Source organism: Oncorhynchus gorbuscha, linkage group LG23 (assembly GCF_021184085.1).
Source record: "Oncorhynchus gorbuscha isolate QuinsamMale2020 ecotype Even-year linkage group LG23, OgorEven_v1.0, whole genome shotgun sequence".
Taxonomy (NCBI): domain Eukaryota; kingdom Metazoa; phylum Chordata; class Actinopteri; order Salmoniformes; family Salmonidae; genus Oncorhynchus; species Oncorhynchus gorbuscha.
The window spans coordinates 31,996,788-32,013,943 of record NC_060195.1 but is presented as its reverse complement, the minus strand read 5'-3'; the positions used below and the strand labels follow the sequence as shown (position 1 = coordinate 32,013,943).

The 17,156-nt window shown below is 43.5% G+C and overlaps 1 protein-coding gene, 1 non-coding gene and 1 pseudogene across 2 annotated transcripts; 1 reads left to right on the top strand and 2 right to left on the bottom strand.

The window, feature by feature from the left end:
* Positions 1 to 186: 186 nt before the first annotated feature.
* On the top strand, positions 187 to 6,219 carry ints10 (integrator complex subunit 10). Its single transcript, XM_046324682.1, is given in 19 exon segments — positions 187 to 590; positions 777 to 844; positions 932 to 1,035; positions 1,131 to 1,270; positions 1,359 to 1,440; positions 1,556 to 1,711; positions 1,931 to 2,105; positions 2,277 to 2,446; positions 2,675 to 2,814; positions 2,897 to 3,050; positions 3,163 to 3,245; positions 3,365 to 3,517; positions 3,611 to 3,719; positions 3,802 to 3,881; positions 3,994 to 4,156; positions 4,315 to 4,358; positions 4,360 to 4,409; positions 4,766 to 4,834; positions 5,382 to 6,219. Coding segments are annotated over 19 exon segments (2,226 nt in total). The 5' UTR covers positions 187 to 461; the 3' UTR covers positions 5,539 to 6,219.
* On the bottom strand, positions 5,569 to 11,416 carry LOC124010659 (annotated as a pseudogene).
* trnap-ugg lies at positions 10,071 to 10,142 on the bottom strand. The gene has a single exon. It is a non-coding gene; the product is annotated as a tRNA-Pro (tRNA).
* Positions 11,417 to 17,156: the final 5,740 nt, after the last annotated feature.

The window sequence follows — 17,156 nt, the reverse complement described above, 5'->3', positions numbered from 1 at the left end:
CTGTAATTGGGAGTCCCATAAATCTGCGCAAAATTAGCCCAGCGTAGTTCGGGTTTGGCCGGGGTAGGCCGTAATTGTACATACAAATTTGTTCTTAACTGACTTGCTAGTTAAATAAAGGTCACATTATTATTATTATTATTATTATTTAAATAAAGCCTCGTGCTTTTTATGATGTTTATTTTGCATTAACGCATTTTACTCAAGATTCGCCCTTCATTTTATGTGTGCAATATTCTGTCATTGCACCAGGTGGCAGCATTTACCTGGAAATACGATCCCTCGAGCCTAATGACATCACATCTGCGACTGCAAGTCGTGATGTCATCAAAAGGTTGCCATTGAGCGGAGCGATAAACAAATAACCCAGTTTCAACAATAGGAAATTCATATTTTGTTTTGTTTATGTCTGATAACCGCACTAACCCTGTACCTCACGGAATTCAATAATACAAGCAAATATGTCAGCACAAAAGGACTGCGAGTTTTTAGTGAAACGGGCTCGGGATCTAGTGTCCGAGGACCCGTGTGCAGCCAAGGCTTGGCTGATAACCGCTCGAACCCTCTATCCCACGGACTTCAATATTCAGGTAAGCTGCGTCTAGTAAATGACATTGAAACGCTAGCGGAGTAAACTCGGATTTGACAAATTACTAACGAGCTATTTGGAACACATGTAGTAGTCAAGCTAGTCTCTGTCAAGAGGTCTGGTCCTTGGCTTTGTAGCATAAAGGCTGGAATGGAATGTCACATTGATTGGTCTCTTGTCTTGACAGCACGAGATGTACACCATTGAGAGAAATGCAGAGAAGACTGCTTCAGCGGGCAGACTGCTGTATGATATGTGAGTGAAAGTTCTTATCTCGCTACTTCTGCACACAGTACTGTTGATGGCTGGTGTAACTGCTGTTATGTGTGCTGTGTCCTTCAGGTTCATCAATTTCCCTGATCAGCCTGTTGTGTGGCGGGAGATTACTGTCATCACAGCTGCCCTGCGGAGCGACTGTCAGGACAAACAGGCTCAGTTCCTACGAGGTGAGGACTGTGTGTGTGTTAGATCTACATGAGATCTTTCCTGATTGGGTGAAATGTTAGAAGTGTAAACACTGTATTGTGTATGTTCACTGTAGGTCTGTTTGAAACCCTGCCCGGACCAGTGCAGTGTGAGGTGCTGCTGAAAGCCACAGAACAATGCTTCAATACCCTGGAGAAGGCTGAGATGCTTCTGTTACTGCTCAGGCGCTTCCCAGAGTCTGTGGTCCAACATGGGGTACGTAACCTCTCACCTCTGACCTTCAACACCGTGTTCAATAACACAGAATCATTTATCTGTTGCTTTGTTTGCACTCGCATTCAAGGTCAATTTGGGAGATTCCCTATTGGAGGCGGAGACGGCTGAAAAACTGGAGACACCTGTCAACTGTTTCAGGAAGCTGTTTGGTGAGAGATTTCTCTGAATCAGATGATCGAAACCTAGAACATTTGGACCTCAAAAGATGACAAATGTAAAGTAACGATATATGCATTCTATGTTACTTTTCTTCCTCTCTCGCAGTGTGTGACGTTCTCCCGTTGATCATAAACAACGTGGACATGCGTCTGCCTGCCAGTCTGCTGCTGAAGTACATGCTGAAAGCAGCAGAGTTCTACATCGGTTATGTCACGCGGGGCCCGTCTCCTGACGGACAGCTGCAGGGCAAAGCCCTAAACGGTAGCTGAGTACTATTTATAATATCTGCATTTGATCTCATTTATTTCTCATTGCATGCCACCTCCACATTGCTACCACTTGCATGCCATCAGCTAGTTTTATGATTTTTGTCCTCAATTTCTCCCTCTTTTCTTTCTGCACGTTTGCTTACACTTTCCATTTTCACGTGTTTCACGGTCCAATGACGTTGCCCTGTACTCATCTTCTCCCTTCTCTCAGGCTCTCAGGAGGGTGGTGGGCTGAAGTCTCCCAGTGTGTCTCGGGGGTCCCAGCGCTATGTGATTGAGGGGCTGTCAGAGAAGTCGTCGTTGGTGCCTGAGCCCTGGGAGAGACTGCTGGATATCCTGGCAGTGGTGGGGGCTCGTTGCGAGTGGCAGGGGGACAAGGGACAGAGGTAGGAGCACAGATGATCTCCCAGTATGTGTGTGTAACTGAAGTGAATGTGTGTGTGTTTACTTATGAGTGTGAGTGGTTAGCCTATACATACTCTATGCATGTGTTTGTTTTGCAGGATAATGCTGGGTGTTAAAGTGTGTGCATCACTTTTTACGTGTGTGTTTTGTAGGGGCTACGTGGAGATGCTGCAGTGGGTTAAGGAGCTGTGTTGCTACCTGCCCAGTCTAGAGGGAGAGACCAGGTCACGATGCTGCAGTCAGGTGGTCATCTGTGCCTCGCTGGTCCTCTTCCGCAGTGCCTACCTCTACGTCTCAGCTGTACAGCCTGCTCTGTTTCACGGTCAGTCTCTCCCCCTGTGTGTTCATATGTATTTGTATTCACATGACTGTGAAAATGTCAATTTTGTCCTTTGAGCGTTGGTCTTGTGGAGATTCTGTTTGAGGCTCTCTCCTTAGTTTACAGTGAGGTTGTTTGTGTGTTGCGTGTGTGTGTGTGTGTGTGTGTGTGTGTGTGTGTGTGTGTGTGTGTGTGTGTGTGTGTGTGTGTGTGTGTGTGTGTGTGTTGCAGGTGTGAATACGTTGGCCTCTGGGTCGTGGATACTGCTGGAGGACCTGAGCTCAGTGTACAGTGAGGTAGAACTGGAGAGAGGAGCAGGGAAACACGCTCACAAGAAACGCAAACTGGCCGACGGCCGCGAGAAGACCATGGTGAGAGGATAGATGGGAAGTCTTTGTGGACTGTGTGTGTGTGTGTGTACATGCTCATGCATGTATTTGGGTGTTTCTTCAGAGTTCAGATGATGACGAGGGCCTGGGGAAGGGGCGTGGCCGGAACATCATGGTCAACAAAACAGAGATGCCCGGGTGGGCAGAGACTCTGGAGAGCTTCCGTTTGGCCAGGGAGAGCTGGGATCTCCTCCAGTCCCACGACAGCCTGGGGACCGGTATGCCCTCCAAATACAGCCCCCAGCTCCCAACTGCGTGCTCTCTAAATGCATGTCCTGTCTAAGCAAATGTTTGTTGTTCTGATTAAATGTTTTCACACCCATTCTCCAGAATTCAACAAGATCTGTTCCTCCTGGAAGACAGACAACTGGCTGTGGTTCAGAATATTCTTCACAGATATGATCATATACCAGGTAAACATAAATAATGATCATTGTTCGTTAGGAGTTCATCAGTGTTTTGTATGTACATGTTTGTCTGTGTATGTCCACGGATTTGTGTTCAATGCCAGTGTGTATGTCCTCTCCCCCAGGGTCATTACCGTAAGGCCTTGTCCAGCCTACTCCAGATGTCTGGGTTTCAGCAGCCTCAGCCTGGACAGAGCTCCCCAGGACAGGGTAACCTGGAGCACCACAGGACCCTTATACAGCAGGCCTCCTGCCACTACGCACTGGGAGAGTACAGGGTGGGTATGCACATACAGAGAGCTCATCCAGAAACATGCATACAACCAGAGAGAGATTGCGTCACTGTCTTTCTGTGTCTCCGTCTGTATCAGATGGCGTGTGAAAAGTTACTTGATGTAGTTGGTGGGTTGGTACCCCAAAACCAGGATCCAGTCAAGAACACTGACGAATCAGGGAAAGCCAGAAACAAGCCCAGGAAAGGTAAGGTTCACTGTGTGTGAGATATCTTCAAATGTCTTTGTTTTATGTCCATGCTTACAATGCAGTGTGTTTTTGTTGCTAGGCAATGATCTGAGGCTGCTGCCCTGTACGAGTAAAACGATTCTGCCATTCTGTCTTCAGCTGATGTTCGCCTGTTTCAAGGTACCTCAACACTGCCCTTACAAATAAGGCTAAACACAGAACTATGTTGATAAGGGTCTGCAGGTTTTACATTCCCCTTAAACTCAAATAACCTATTTTTAATTTTCATCAGCTTCGTGCCTTCACGGACAGCCGAGACGACCTCTCCTTGGGTCACGTGGTGGTGCTCCTGCAACACGATTGGCCACAGGGCGAGTCTCTATTCCTGAAAGCCATTGATAAGATCTGTCAGCAGGGCAGCTTCCAGTATGAGAACTTCTTCAACTACGTCACCAGTATCCTTATCAGACAGTATAGCTAAAACAATATATATATATATATATATATATATATCCAAGACTAACGAGTTGGTTGAGCAGATATGAGAACGACTGGGGATTGCAGACACTTTTTAGCTTTTTGTCTCTCTGTTGTTTGACTTTAACTCGTTCAGATATTGATATGCTGGAGGAGTTTGCATACCTGCGGACTACGGAGGGGGGGGCGGGTCCAGCTGGAACTACTGCCCAATCAGGGAATGTTAATCAAGTAAGCCCCTCCCACTGGCAGATGCTTATGTATTGTATGCAGTCATGCTCACATAGATGTAGCGAATAGCAGCTCAGCTGTCAGGCGTTATGTTGAGAAAGGGTTAGAGGTACAAAGCGCTGTCTATCTAAGGTCGGGAAAAAAGTTGTTTAGGTTGTTTGAATGCAACCACTCTCAGTGCGAGTTGAGGAGTAGAATGAGGTTGCCTCTAGACACTGATCTACGATCAGTTTCAAGCTTCCTCTTAATGTTAAACGTAAAGATTTTTTGAGGGTAAGCTGATCCTAGATTTGTGCTTAAGGGCAACTTCTAACCCGGAGCGTGAGTTGATGAATGTTGGTGTTTACTGTCCTCAGGAACCCTAGTCCCGCCCTGGGTGGGGAGTTAAACACCCTGCTGCTACCTGGGGTGCAGACGACCGACAGGTACCCCTGCCCACCACCCCTACCCCAAACACTCTCTCCATCCCTCTGCCCCAAACCTCATTTTGGTTTTCGGTCTGTCGTTTTCATCGAGTCCTTGTCGTGTTTTATTTTTGAGAAGGCGTTTGACCCATTGCATCCGTTTATGTGGTCGTTACTGATGTTTTTAAAGTCAATTTTGGTTGTATTTTTCATATCTGTAGTTGTCATTGCATTTGTGAACATTCACGTTTGACTATGTGTTACTGTTTTTGATGTTGTTGAATCTTCCCCGTCTAAAGTTTGCCTGGCTGGTAGATACCCTATACTCTCATTCCATCTCAAAACTATGAATACTGTATTTGGGGAAACATGTTGTTTCCTTGATGTTGTGTCATTTTATGTTTTATCGTTGATAAATTGGTGTTTTCAACTGTTACTGTAGAGGTTTGGAGAAAAATTAACATTATCAAATGTCTGATTTCTAAAATTATGAACATGTGTTTTTCTATGAAAATGCTAGAAATGGTTTCTTTCTCACACCCATTGTCTGGCTTCCTCTGCCCTGTAGGCACCACACGGTGACGCGTGGCATCACTAAAGGGGTGAAGGAGGACTTCCGCCTGGCCATGGAGAGACAGGTGTCACGCTGCGGGGAGAACCTGTACACTGTCCTCCACCGCTTCTGTGTCAACGAGAAGATCATCATCATCCAGTCCCTGCCCTGATCTGACACCTAACCTCTGGCCCCTTCACCTTTAAACCTCGGACATCTGACTTTTGAACCTGTTGAGACCAGGAGCCCAGGCTTATGGGTCTAATGTCCACAGTGAAAGCCTGGTCTTCCTTGCAGCTTGTGTGTCCAGAAGACCATCGTCGTCTTCCATCAGACCTGACAAATGAACTTCTGACCCCTGAACAGCCTCTATGACCAAATAACACACATAATTAGAAAGAGGCAAATTCATTGTTTTCCTCTTTCAAGGTTTTATTTATGGTGCTATTTTCATGAGGGTACAATATTGGACACTTTTTGTGCTTGCCTTAAACTTAGATGGCTACTTTCAGAGGATGTACTTTCAGAGAAGGTTCTGTACTTGGGGAGCATACTGTTTCTGAGGATACTAAACAGGTATTGTTGGTGTATAGTGTGTCTGTATTTGCTGTCTAGTGTGTTTTTCATTGGCTATCTTGATACATTTAGTTTACTTTGCCTAGTTGGATCATTTTGTGAAGCTGATGAAAAAGATTTGAGGTTCCAAATCATTGTGAGATTGTTGGAAAGTTGACAAACGTGAGCTTAATATTGTTAGATAACGTTTTATTGTTTTTCTTTTTTATAAAGCTGTAGTAAAATAGATGTTTGTTTATATGAATTCTCCATTAAACCTGACTGGTTGGAAACAACAGTTCTTTCTTGATTTCTCCACCACTGCAGTGCAGCCCTGAGGTTGGCCCAGAACAGCCTGTGCTTGCCCCTGTCCTGGGGCCACTCCAGGTCGGTGTGCCTGCCCATCATAGCCTTCGTTGGTAGTACTTGGAAGGGATCATGTATTGAGTCAGAGGCTCCAGTAGCACCAGGATATCACTGTCAAACCCACAGGACAGCCGCTGATGGCTGGCAAAGTACCGCTCGTAGTAGCACCACTCGCTCCGGACGAAGTGTCCAGAGAGGATGAACACATCGCCGGCTCCTCTCCACACATTGGATGATGTTCTCCACGATCGTCTTCCCTGGGACGAAGTCCCTATCATGGCGACAGATGTGGAGCCCCCTTGCCCGGAGTTCTCCAGTTTAGCAAGAGCGGGCCCTTGACCAGTTGTGGAAAAAGGACCCAATTGTCACACTTGAGTTAAAGTATAGATACCTCAATAGAAAGTTACTCCAGTAAAAGTGATAGTCAGCCAGTACAATTCTACTTGGGTAAAAGTCTAAAAGTATTTGGTTTTAAATATACTTAAGTATCAAAAGTAAAAGCATAAATCATTTAAAATTCCCTTTATTAATCAAAACAGATGTATTTGTCACATAGTAAAAGCATAAATCAGACCTTACTATGAAATGCTTACTTACAAGCCCTTAACCAACAATGCAGTCGCTTTGGATAAAAGCGTCTGCTAAATGGCATATATTATTATTATTATTATTATATTAAGAATTATAGAGTTAAGAAAATATTGACTGAATTAACTCAAGTTTAAAAAAGTAACAATAAAATAATAAGGCTACAGTATATACAGGGGTACCGGTACGGCATCAGGGGGTACAGGTTAGTTGAGATAATTGAGGTAATATGTACATGTAGGTAGGAGTAAAGGGGAAAAGCAGACGATACCATTTTCTAGTTTTGAAGTCAGGGGCACACTCCAAGACTCAGACATTATTTACAAAAGATGCATTTGTATTGAGTGAGTCTGTCAGACAGTAGGGATGACCAGGTGTTCTCTTCATAAGTGCATGAATTTGACCATTTTCTTGGCCTGCTAAGCATTCAAAATGTAATGAGTACTTTCTGGTGTCAGGGAAAATGTATGGAGTAAAAGTAAAAGTTGTCAAAAATATAAACATATACCTCAAACTACTTAAGTGCTACTTTAAAGTATTTTTACATAAGTATTTTACACCACTCCCCTTGACCCAGTCTTCATTATGCTGGCTGTAGGACATGAAGGAGTGGAACAACACCCCCTCCAGGTCCTGGGGCCAGACCTGCTGGGTCCTGGAATGGTGCTTGGCTTGGGTCCACTGCCAGATCATACTCAGGTACTACGGAACATCCAGGTGGTGGCACAGAGTCGCCATAACAATGATAACCGTGACCACTGGGCACCAGATGGCCGTTGCCAGTGGAGAAGTTGGATTCCTGTGTGTCCGCTGCCCAGCCCAGTCCCAAAAGTACCCAGATCCCTGAATCCTCTCAGGGAACGGGTGAAGGGGTTTCTGCTGGCGTTTAGAACCCGTAGGAACAGGGCAGGCCCCCAGACCGGTCAAAGACGGGGCATGGAGGGAGTTCTCCGTGAGCAGGAGATACTTAAGGTGTGGGAATCTAGCGCACACCGGGAGATTCCTCAGCCGATTGGTACTCAGGTACAGAGCAAGGAGAGAGTCTAGGGCCAGCAGGGCCTCTGGTACATTGGAGATCTGGTTGTTCTGGAGGTCCAGGGTGGGGGTGCTGTTCGGCAAGCAGCTGAATACCAATTCGCTCAGCCCATTGGAGGATAGGTTCAGGTGGACAGCCAGTGGCATTCCTGGCCGCTGTAAACCAACGAGTTGAGGCTGAGGTCCAGGTGACGCAGAGAGCTCATGTGCTGAACACTTGCTCAGGATTTGAAGGTTCTTGAGGTTGTTCCCTCTTAGAACCAGGATGTCCACTTTTTATCCAGGGTTGTACACTCCACAGAGATTTGCAGTTCTACTCTGGAGGACACCGTATCAGTCAGGGTGCAGTCTGAGAAGTCTAGCTGCAGTATCCCGCTGGGCAACCTGGGGCAGGTCATGTGTATGATGGACGTCTCAGTCATCGGCAGGTGCTCCACAGGCACGTTGATGAAGAAATGACAGAGGGCTTCCAGGGAGAAGAAAAAGGTAACCACCCCCTCTGGAATGTGTCTCTTCGTGGGGTGTCACTAAAAGACGGATGTGGACAGCCATGTCTGAAGTGCTCAGGTGGGCGATGGGGGTTTGGAACACAGCGTTTACGGTGTTGGTCAAGTGCTCCCAAGTGATGACCATATTGGCTAGGTGAAGATGTAAGGCGATGTCAGCCCCTCTCCCCTTCAAAAGTTTCACCAGGTAACTGTGGTCGCCCTTCGGGTTCATACCCATCAGCTCGACCTCGTTGGACATGCGGACCTTCTCTGCCTGGATGTCACCCATGCTGCCACTCTCATAGGCTGTGAAGTTCTCCAGACGAAGGGTCAAAGTTTGCAGGTATACGTCAGGGATGTTGATGTTTGCTCCGAGTCCCAGACTCTAGCTTTCCCAGGCTGCAGAACTCTGCCCCACGGGTTAATGGTGTGGAACAAGTTAGAGGTCAGATCTAGACCTCGCAGGTTCTGTATGAACAGAAGGTACCGTTGTTCAGTGAGATTCTGGAGACGGTTGTGGGAGAAGTCCAGACTCTCCAGGAGTGGAGTTGGATGGAATGTCTCCGGATCTATCTCCTCCAAGACATTCGAAGACCGGTGAGTGGTCACTTGGAAATTCTCATTGGGGAGTTTTTTTTATGTTGTTCTGGGAGAGGTCCGGGGCTTAGGTGGATGGCGGTAAGTTTATGGGGAAGGAGGGTTTTTGGAAGAGAGGTTGACAATGAGGGTGTATATTTCTGAGGAAGAGAGGGTACTGCGATGGAATCTCACTAACACAGCCACTGCCCAGAGGTTGACGGCCACATTCCTCCTCTATGGAAAGGATCAAGCAGAAGAGGGAGAGAAAATGTAAAAAACATTGGTTTGTAAAAGAGGTTCAGTACACAGTGTGTTTGTGAATCACAATAAAATGTAAAGGCTTTGTTTTAAATATGAATGTCATGCAGCGTCCTTATTCACAAAAAAAAGCTTCCTTGTGTTTTTTTTTACTAGACTCTTGAATACTCTTCAGCTTTTTTGGACTATTATACAGTACTTGCGGTACATGTACACACACACACACGCGCACGCACGCACGCACGCACACACACACACGCACGCACACACACTCACAGAAAGAGGAAAAAAAGGGAAGACTGACCTGTCCTATTCACTGTCAAGAGGTGTTTTCTGTCAAGAGGTGTTTTTTGTTGTTGAAATGATATTCAGTCAGTCTCTCTCTCTCATTCCTTTCAGCTTTATCTCACTTTTCTCTGCCTTTGCTATTGTGTTGCTTTCACACTCATACTATTTATTACCTTATCAGTCTCATGTTTAACACTTCCTCTCTGGCTTACAGTAAATGTTGAGCAGAGGGAAACAGACACTTGAAACCATTCAAATGTGCAGGAAACATGTTCCTCCTTTACACACATTTCTAATTTATTTCATTTAATTCACACTGATGGGCAGAGATAGAGTTTGACAGGCAATGAAGTTGAGATTTTGCCACGTCTGTGGATTTGGCATCGACTAGAGGCTATGATAATATATTACTCAATGTATGGCTTCAGTATAAAGATATTAAATAGATTTAAGTCATTGATTTTTATTGATGAAAAAGATAAATTAAGAGAACACCTTTTATGAACATGGAGGATATAAAGACAAAAACACAAAAGTTTTAAAAATCGGGCTCGTCCGGGATTTGAACCCGGGACCTCTCGCACCCAAAGCGAGAATCATACCCCTAGACCAACGAGCCTTACAGGTTATTCTAAGGGATCATTTTATAAAACCTACCTATTACGTGTCGATAAGGAATGTATGGCCTCATGCCAAGTTAAGTACACTTTTAAACACTCCCACTTCACTCTGACTTTATAGACGTTAGCTGACAGCTCACGAAAACGATGCATATGCTCAATGGGGTAGAAGGGAGGAGTTTGTTTCTGGATGGCCAGATAGCTACCAACGATGACAAGAAATGTCTATGTGGGTAATCGTAAATGCCTAGTTTCATCTTGGTCTTGACACAATGTCTTGTTTGGACTGATTTCATGTCAAAGCTTATATTGCAGAAATTCGCAATATAGAAAGCCAACAACTGTAACGATGTATTTGAGAGACAAGTGCTTATGTGCAAATGTATTTCTGTTTTCAATAAACATTGGAGACAAAATATAGTTTACCTGTTAACAATCTAGGCCAACCACATCTGTTTTGCCCCGTAGTTGCGCATGCGTCGGTTTTGTTCCTAAACAACCAACCCATCTATAGTGTGCTGTTCTCATATGGCAGCATTCACTGGTACACCACCTTTGAGGCATAGGCATGAATATGCACCTCCGAGAGTGTGCATTCATGCATATGGGCCTCTGTGGGAGTCCGTCATATACAGTGGCAAGACAAGCTATGTGAACCCTTTGGAATTATCTGGATTTATGCATTAATTGGTCATAAAATTAGATCTGGTCTTCATCTAAGTCACAACAACAGACAAACACAGTCTGCTTAAACTAATAACACACACATTATTGTATTGTTCTTGTCTATATTGAATACATCATTTAAACATTCACAGTGTAGGTTGGGAAAATTATGTGAACCCTTAGGCTAAGACTTCTCCAAAAAGCTAATTGGAGTCATGAGTCAGCTTACTTTCATTTATCAAAACATGTTGCAGGAGAATGTAAGGCTATCTGTGCGCCAATTGAAGCTCAACAGAAGTTGGGTGATGCAACAGGACAACGACCCAAAACACAGAAGTAAATCAACAACAGAATGGCTTCAACAGAAGAACATAAGCCTTCTGGAGTGGCCTATTCAGTCCTGACCTCAACCTGATTGGGATGCTGTAGCATGACCTCAAGAGAGCGGTTCACACCAGACATCCCAAGAACATTGCTGAACTGAATCAGTTTTGTAAAGAGGAATGGTCCAAAACTGTATATATTTTCATCCCACATTCAGCAGTTGTAAAGTCGTCAATGGTAACTGATTGCTTCGGCCTAACTTCCCCTACTCACCATATATCATCACTGATCTCCTGTTTGATAACCTTAGCAAATCATTTTAGACCCGTCCAGGCAATAGTGTGCAACTGCAGCCCGCACATGTGGGCATTCATGCATCTACAGGAACGTCCCCTCCCCCCCTTGAGTAAACCCATTGTTTACTGCATTAACGGTCCCCCCCCGAGTACCCAATTGGTTCCATGACCGTAACCACATATGTAAATCATTTCAAAATACGTTCGTTACTCACCAAATATGGAGTTTCGCTGAGCAACTATCTTCATTTACTCCGGTTAAGGCCGGTATGTACTTTCATAAAAGGTCAACATTTACAAGCAAAAAATCCTATTTGGCACCTCCAATGTAAATCACTCATATCTGCCAAGCACAGCTCGTAAGTCTACAGCAGCTCAATTACATTGGAGGCGCCGAAGAGGCACTTTTTTTTTCGGTTGCTTGTACATTTTTATTTAGACCTTTTTTTGGAAGTACATAGTCTTACCGGTAGTAACAGGACTAAATGAACATAGTTGCTCAGCGAATCTCCATATTTGGTGACTAACAAACGTATTTTGACATAACGCTTGCAGAGCTGTCTAATGGGAGGTGGAATCGTTGCTTCCTGGGCGTTAGAGAGGAGACACGTCGTACTCGTGGTCGACAACTCTAACTCAGACACTGGGGCAGGTCTACATTCGTAGTGAATCACTGCTGATGTCAGGTCGACTAGAGGTGGAGGACATCCATTTTCCAACTAAATTGACATAACCTCATAATGCCTGTGGCAAATGATAAGGTGTTTATTTCTTAAAATCAGGTCCAGATTAAGAAATCACATAATTTCACGGCACACTATCATTTTCTGTAAACAAATCCGTGAACCCAGCTGCAATTGGATGTGTGGTAAATGTACTGTTGAAGTTAAAGCCCCTTTATAATAAAGCCATAATAACGTCTGTCATGTGACTACAGTTGAGCAGAGGCGTTTTTAGGATTTCCACAAACATTTGTTAGCAGGGTCCTAAAAACAATCTATTTTTAAGAACGCATTTCATGCAATTCTAGTCATTTACACAGTAAAAGACAGCTTAATATTTTTTAATACCACATGAATGGCCGAATCGAGTGGCCACTCTGAGATTAATCTGGTTTTGAATTTTAACAAACAATTGCCCAGGCCAATAAAGCAACAAACATATTGTAGAATATTAGGAGGCAATATACATACTGAACAAAAATATAAACGCAACATGCAGCAATTTCAACGATTTTACTGAGTTAAAGTTCACATAAGGAAATCAGTATATTGAAATGAATTCATTAGGCCCTAATCTATGTATTTCAAATTACTGGGCAGGGGCGCAGCCATGGGTGGGCCTGGGAGGGCAAAGGCCCACCCACTGGGGAGCCAGGCTCAGTCAATCAGAAAGTGTTTTTCCTCACAAAGGGCTTTATTACAGACATAAATATTCCTCAGTTTCATCAGCTGTCTGGGTGGCTGGTCTCAGACAATCCCTCAGGTGAAGAAGCCGGATGTGAAGGTCCTGAGCTGGCGTGGTTACATATGGTCAGCGGTTGTGAGGCCGGTTGAACATATTGACACATTTTCTAAAATTAAGTTGGAGGTGGCTTATGGTACTGAAATTAACATTAAATTATCTGGTAACAGCTCTGGTTGACATTCCTGAATTCAGCATGTCAATTGCACACTCCCTCAAAACTTGCGACATCTGTGGCATTGTGTTGTGTGACAGAACTGCACATTTTAGAGTGGCCTTTATTTTCCACAGTGCAAGGTGCACCTGTGTAATGATAATACGGTTTAATCAGCTTCTTGATATGCCACACCTGTCAGGTGGATGGATTATCTTAGTCTAGGAGAAATGCTCACTAACAGGGATGTAAACAAATTTGTGCACAACATTTGAGAGAAGTAAGCTTTTTGTGCATATGGAACATTTCTGGGATCTTTTATTTCAGATCATTAAACATGGGACAAACAATTTACATATCTCAAGATGAGCTACTTTGAAAAACAATATTGCAGATTAGTCTTCTCCTTCCAGCAGACAGATTAGTCTTCTCCTTCCAGCAGACAGATTAGTCTTCTCTTTTCAGCAGACAGATTAGTCCTTCCAGCAGACAGATTAGTCTTCTCTTTTCAGCAGACAGATTAGTCTTCTCCTTCCAGCAGACAGATTAGTCTTCTCTTTTCAGCAGACAGATTAGTCTTCTCCTTCCAGCAGACAGATTAGTCTTCTCTTTCCAGCAGACAGATTAGTCTTCTCCTTTCAGCAGACAGATTAGTCTTCTCTTTTCAGCAGACAGATTAGTCTTCTCCTTTCAGCAGACAGATTAGTCTTCTCCTTCCAGCAGACAGATTAGTCTTCTCCTTCCAGCAGACAGATTAGTCTTCTTTTTCAGCAGACAGATTAGTCTTCTCTTTTCAGCAGACAGATTAGTCTTCTCCTTCCAGCAGACAGATTAGTCTTCTCCTTCCAGCAGACAGATTAGTCTTCTCTTTTCAGCAGACAGATTAGTCTTCTCTTTTCAGCAGACAGATTATTATTCTCTTTTCAGCAGACAGATTAGTCTTCTCTTTTCAGCAGACAGATTAGTCTTCTCTTTTCAGCAGACAGATTAGTCTTCTCCTTCCAGCAGACAGATTAGTCTTCTCTTTTCAGCAGACAGATTAGTCTTCTCCTTCCAGCAGACAGATTAGTCTTCTCTTTTCAGCAGACAGATTAGTCTTCTCCTTCCAGCAGACAGATTAGTCTTCTCTTTTCAGCAGACAGATTATTATTCTCTTTTCAGCAGACAGATTAGTCTTCTCCTTCCAGCAGACAGATTAGTCTTCTCTTTCCAGCAGACAGATTAGTCTTGTCCTTCCAGCAGACAGATTAGTCTTCTCTTTCCAGCAGACAGATTAGTCTTCTCCTTCAGCAGACAGATTAGTCTTGTCCTTCCAGCAGACAGATTAGTCTTCTCTTTTCAGCAGACAGATTAGTCTTGTCCTTCCAGCAGACAGATTAGTCTTCTCCTTCCAGCAGACAGATTAGTCTTCTCTTTTCAGCAGACAGATTAGTCTTCTCCTTCCAGCAGACAGATTAGTCTTCTCTTTTCAGCAGACAGATTAGTCTTGTCCTTCCAGCAGACAGATTAGTCTTCTCCTTCCAGCAGACAGATTAGTCTTCTCTTTTCAGCAGACAGATTATTCTTCTCTTTTCAGCAGACAGATTAGTCTTCTCCTTCCAGTAGACAGATTAGTCTTCTCTTTTCTGCAGACAGATTATTCTTCTCTTTTCAGCAGTATGCATTTGCTTTCCAAACGGTACGTTTTTCCAGCGATTGTATTTTGAAATGTGAAAAAGGCAAACAGACAGATGCAACCAACCTATAGAAATATAATCCATAGATGGCAGTTCCCATTCAAATCATGACTGGCAGACATTGCTAGTGTAAATCAAATTGCCAGGGTAAATTGTTTGAAAGCCCTTCTATGGATTATATGTCTATGGGCACGACACAACAAGCTGAATACTTGGCTCGGATGCTGGCCAAGTTGTGGCCTTCCCAACTATAGGCAACCGGTAACTGCCGAAATAAAGGAAACACTTGAGTAAATGAGGGATACAAATGATATGTTATGGGGTGGGTGCATTTTCCTGACATGGTTTAGGTCATCTTGTAGAATCTATGCCAAGACGCATCGAAGCTGTTCTGGCAGCTTGTGGTGGCCAAACACCCTGTCTTTTATTTTCATTTGGCAGTTACCTGTATTTGCTTGTGATGAAATTGAATTCACACTTTTTTTTTTGTAAAATATTGATCTATTGGCCAAATGATTGAAAAATAAAATCTATACTGTGTTTCCTTTATCTGTATTTGTGTTTCTATTGGCTGACTCTTGGTCCTCGCCCCGCTAAGCCCCCGATTCACCCGGCTCTGCCTCAAATCAGATCAAAGATAGGCAAACACTCACACAGACACACCATTTGTCAAGTGGAACATCATGTCGGTTTTCACCTGTCATTGTCTTTCATCAAATCTAGGATAACAGTAAGGACTGATTTGGCCATAAAATCAGAGGGAACTGTGCATTTTTCCTCTGATTATTTTGTGCACCGTGGTTAAGCTGTATTTTATTTGGTCATCCAATTGGAGCATGAGTTTTGTCTTGTGGATGTGCCCCACAGCAAAACCCTTTCTGCCAGGCACCACAGGCTGAAATTACATCTTTGCATCTACCTATCAATTTTCAGATTTGTTGGTATTTTGGTCCATCAATATTAGTATCTTCAAAAAGCAAACATAAAAATGGAAAAGTCTTGATGAAAATGTATATTTTCTTTAGTATATCACACAACTGTCATGAATTTTAGCCACTTTAAAATGGACATAAATCCACAATTTCAAAAGTCATTACATTGAATTACACATAATTTAAAAGCACATTTCATAGAGAATATAACAAACTGGACAATATGTAACTTTGAAGACATTGTGATTCGGTCTAAACAGGTGTTTGGTGTTTGGTTGTCTAAATTCAGTGAACTTGTCTTTAACTGCCATTTCCCGAAAACCAATCTTCCCACATGCCAAATCATTTTCCTCAACTTCAGAAGCATCTATATTCACCAAATGTTGTGTGTTTATCCTTAGATATATTCTACATACTTCCCCAGAGTGAATTGTTGATATGTTGTACATGTTTTATTCTGGATAGCATTTACTTTAGAAAAATGTGTCAAAAATGTCTTTAGTATTTTACAGATGGAAAGTTTTAAAAAGTATTTATCCACAATCTGCTCAGAGTAAATTCAGTCCTGGAATGTCTTAACAAAATGAAAGAACAATATTTAGACTGACTTAATTCAGTGCCCTGAAAAATGGATTTTCCAGATATGGACATATGCACATATTCAATGACATATCACCTCATTTAAATATTTTAATCCAATATTTGTATCTACATTCAACTGGTAAAAGTGGTGATATAATTAAGAGGGAAAAAAATCCCTATTAGGGCGTGGTGACTGGCTTTAACTCAACCTTATTTTAGCTATTTCTCAGACGGGTCATTAGGGTTTGAATAGCTGCAAGAACATGCCAATCTGTTCCTTATATCCATTAGGTAGTAATGGTTCCAATAACGTGTTAGTGTAGAGAGAGAGGGGGACTAGAAGATTTAGCAAGAGAAAGTGATTGTGAGATAGAGATGAGATTGAAAGGGAGAGAGAGATCGAAAGAGAGAGTGAGAGAAAGAGAGAGAGGAGGACAGAGTAAAAGAGAGAGAGAGAGGAGGACAGAGTAAAAGAAAGAGAGAGAGAGGAGGACAGAGTAAAAGAAAGAGAGAGAGAGAGGAGGACAGAGTAAAGGAGAGAAAGAGAGGGAGGAGGACAGAGTAAAGGAGAGAGAGGGAGGAGGACAAAGTAAAGGAGAGAGAGGGAGGACAGAGTAAAGGAGATAGGGAGAGGAGGACAGAGTAAAGGAGAGAGAGAGAGGAGTACAGAGTAAGAGAGAGAGAGAGAGAGAGAGAGAGAGAGAGAGAGAGAGAGAGAGAGAGAGAGAGAGAGAGAGAGAGAGAGAGAGAGAGAGAGAGAGAGAGAGAGAGGAGTACAGAGTAAAGGAGAGAGAGAGAGAGAGAGAGAGAGAGAGAGAGAGAGAGAGAGAGGCGGACAGAGTAAAGGAGAGAGAGAGGGAGGAGGACAGAGTAAAGGAGAGAGAGAGGGAGGAGGACAGAGTAAAGGAGAGAGAGAGGG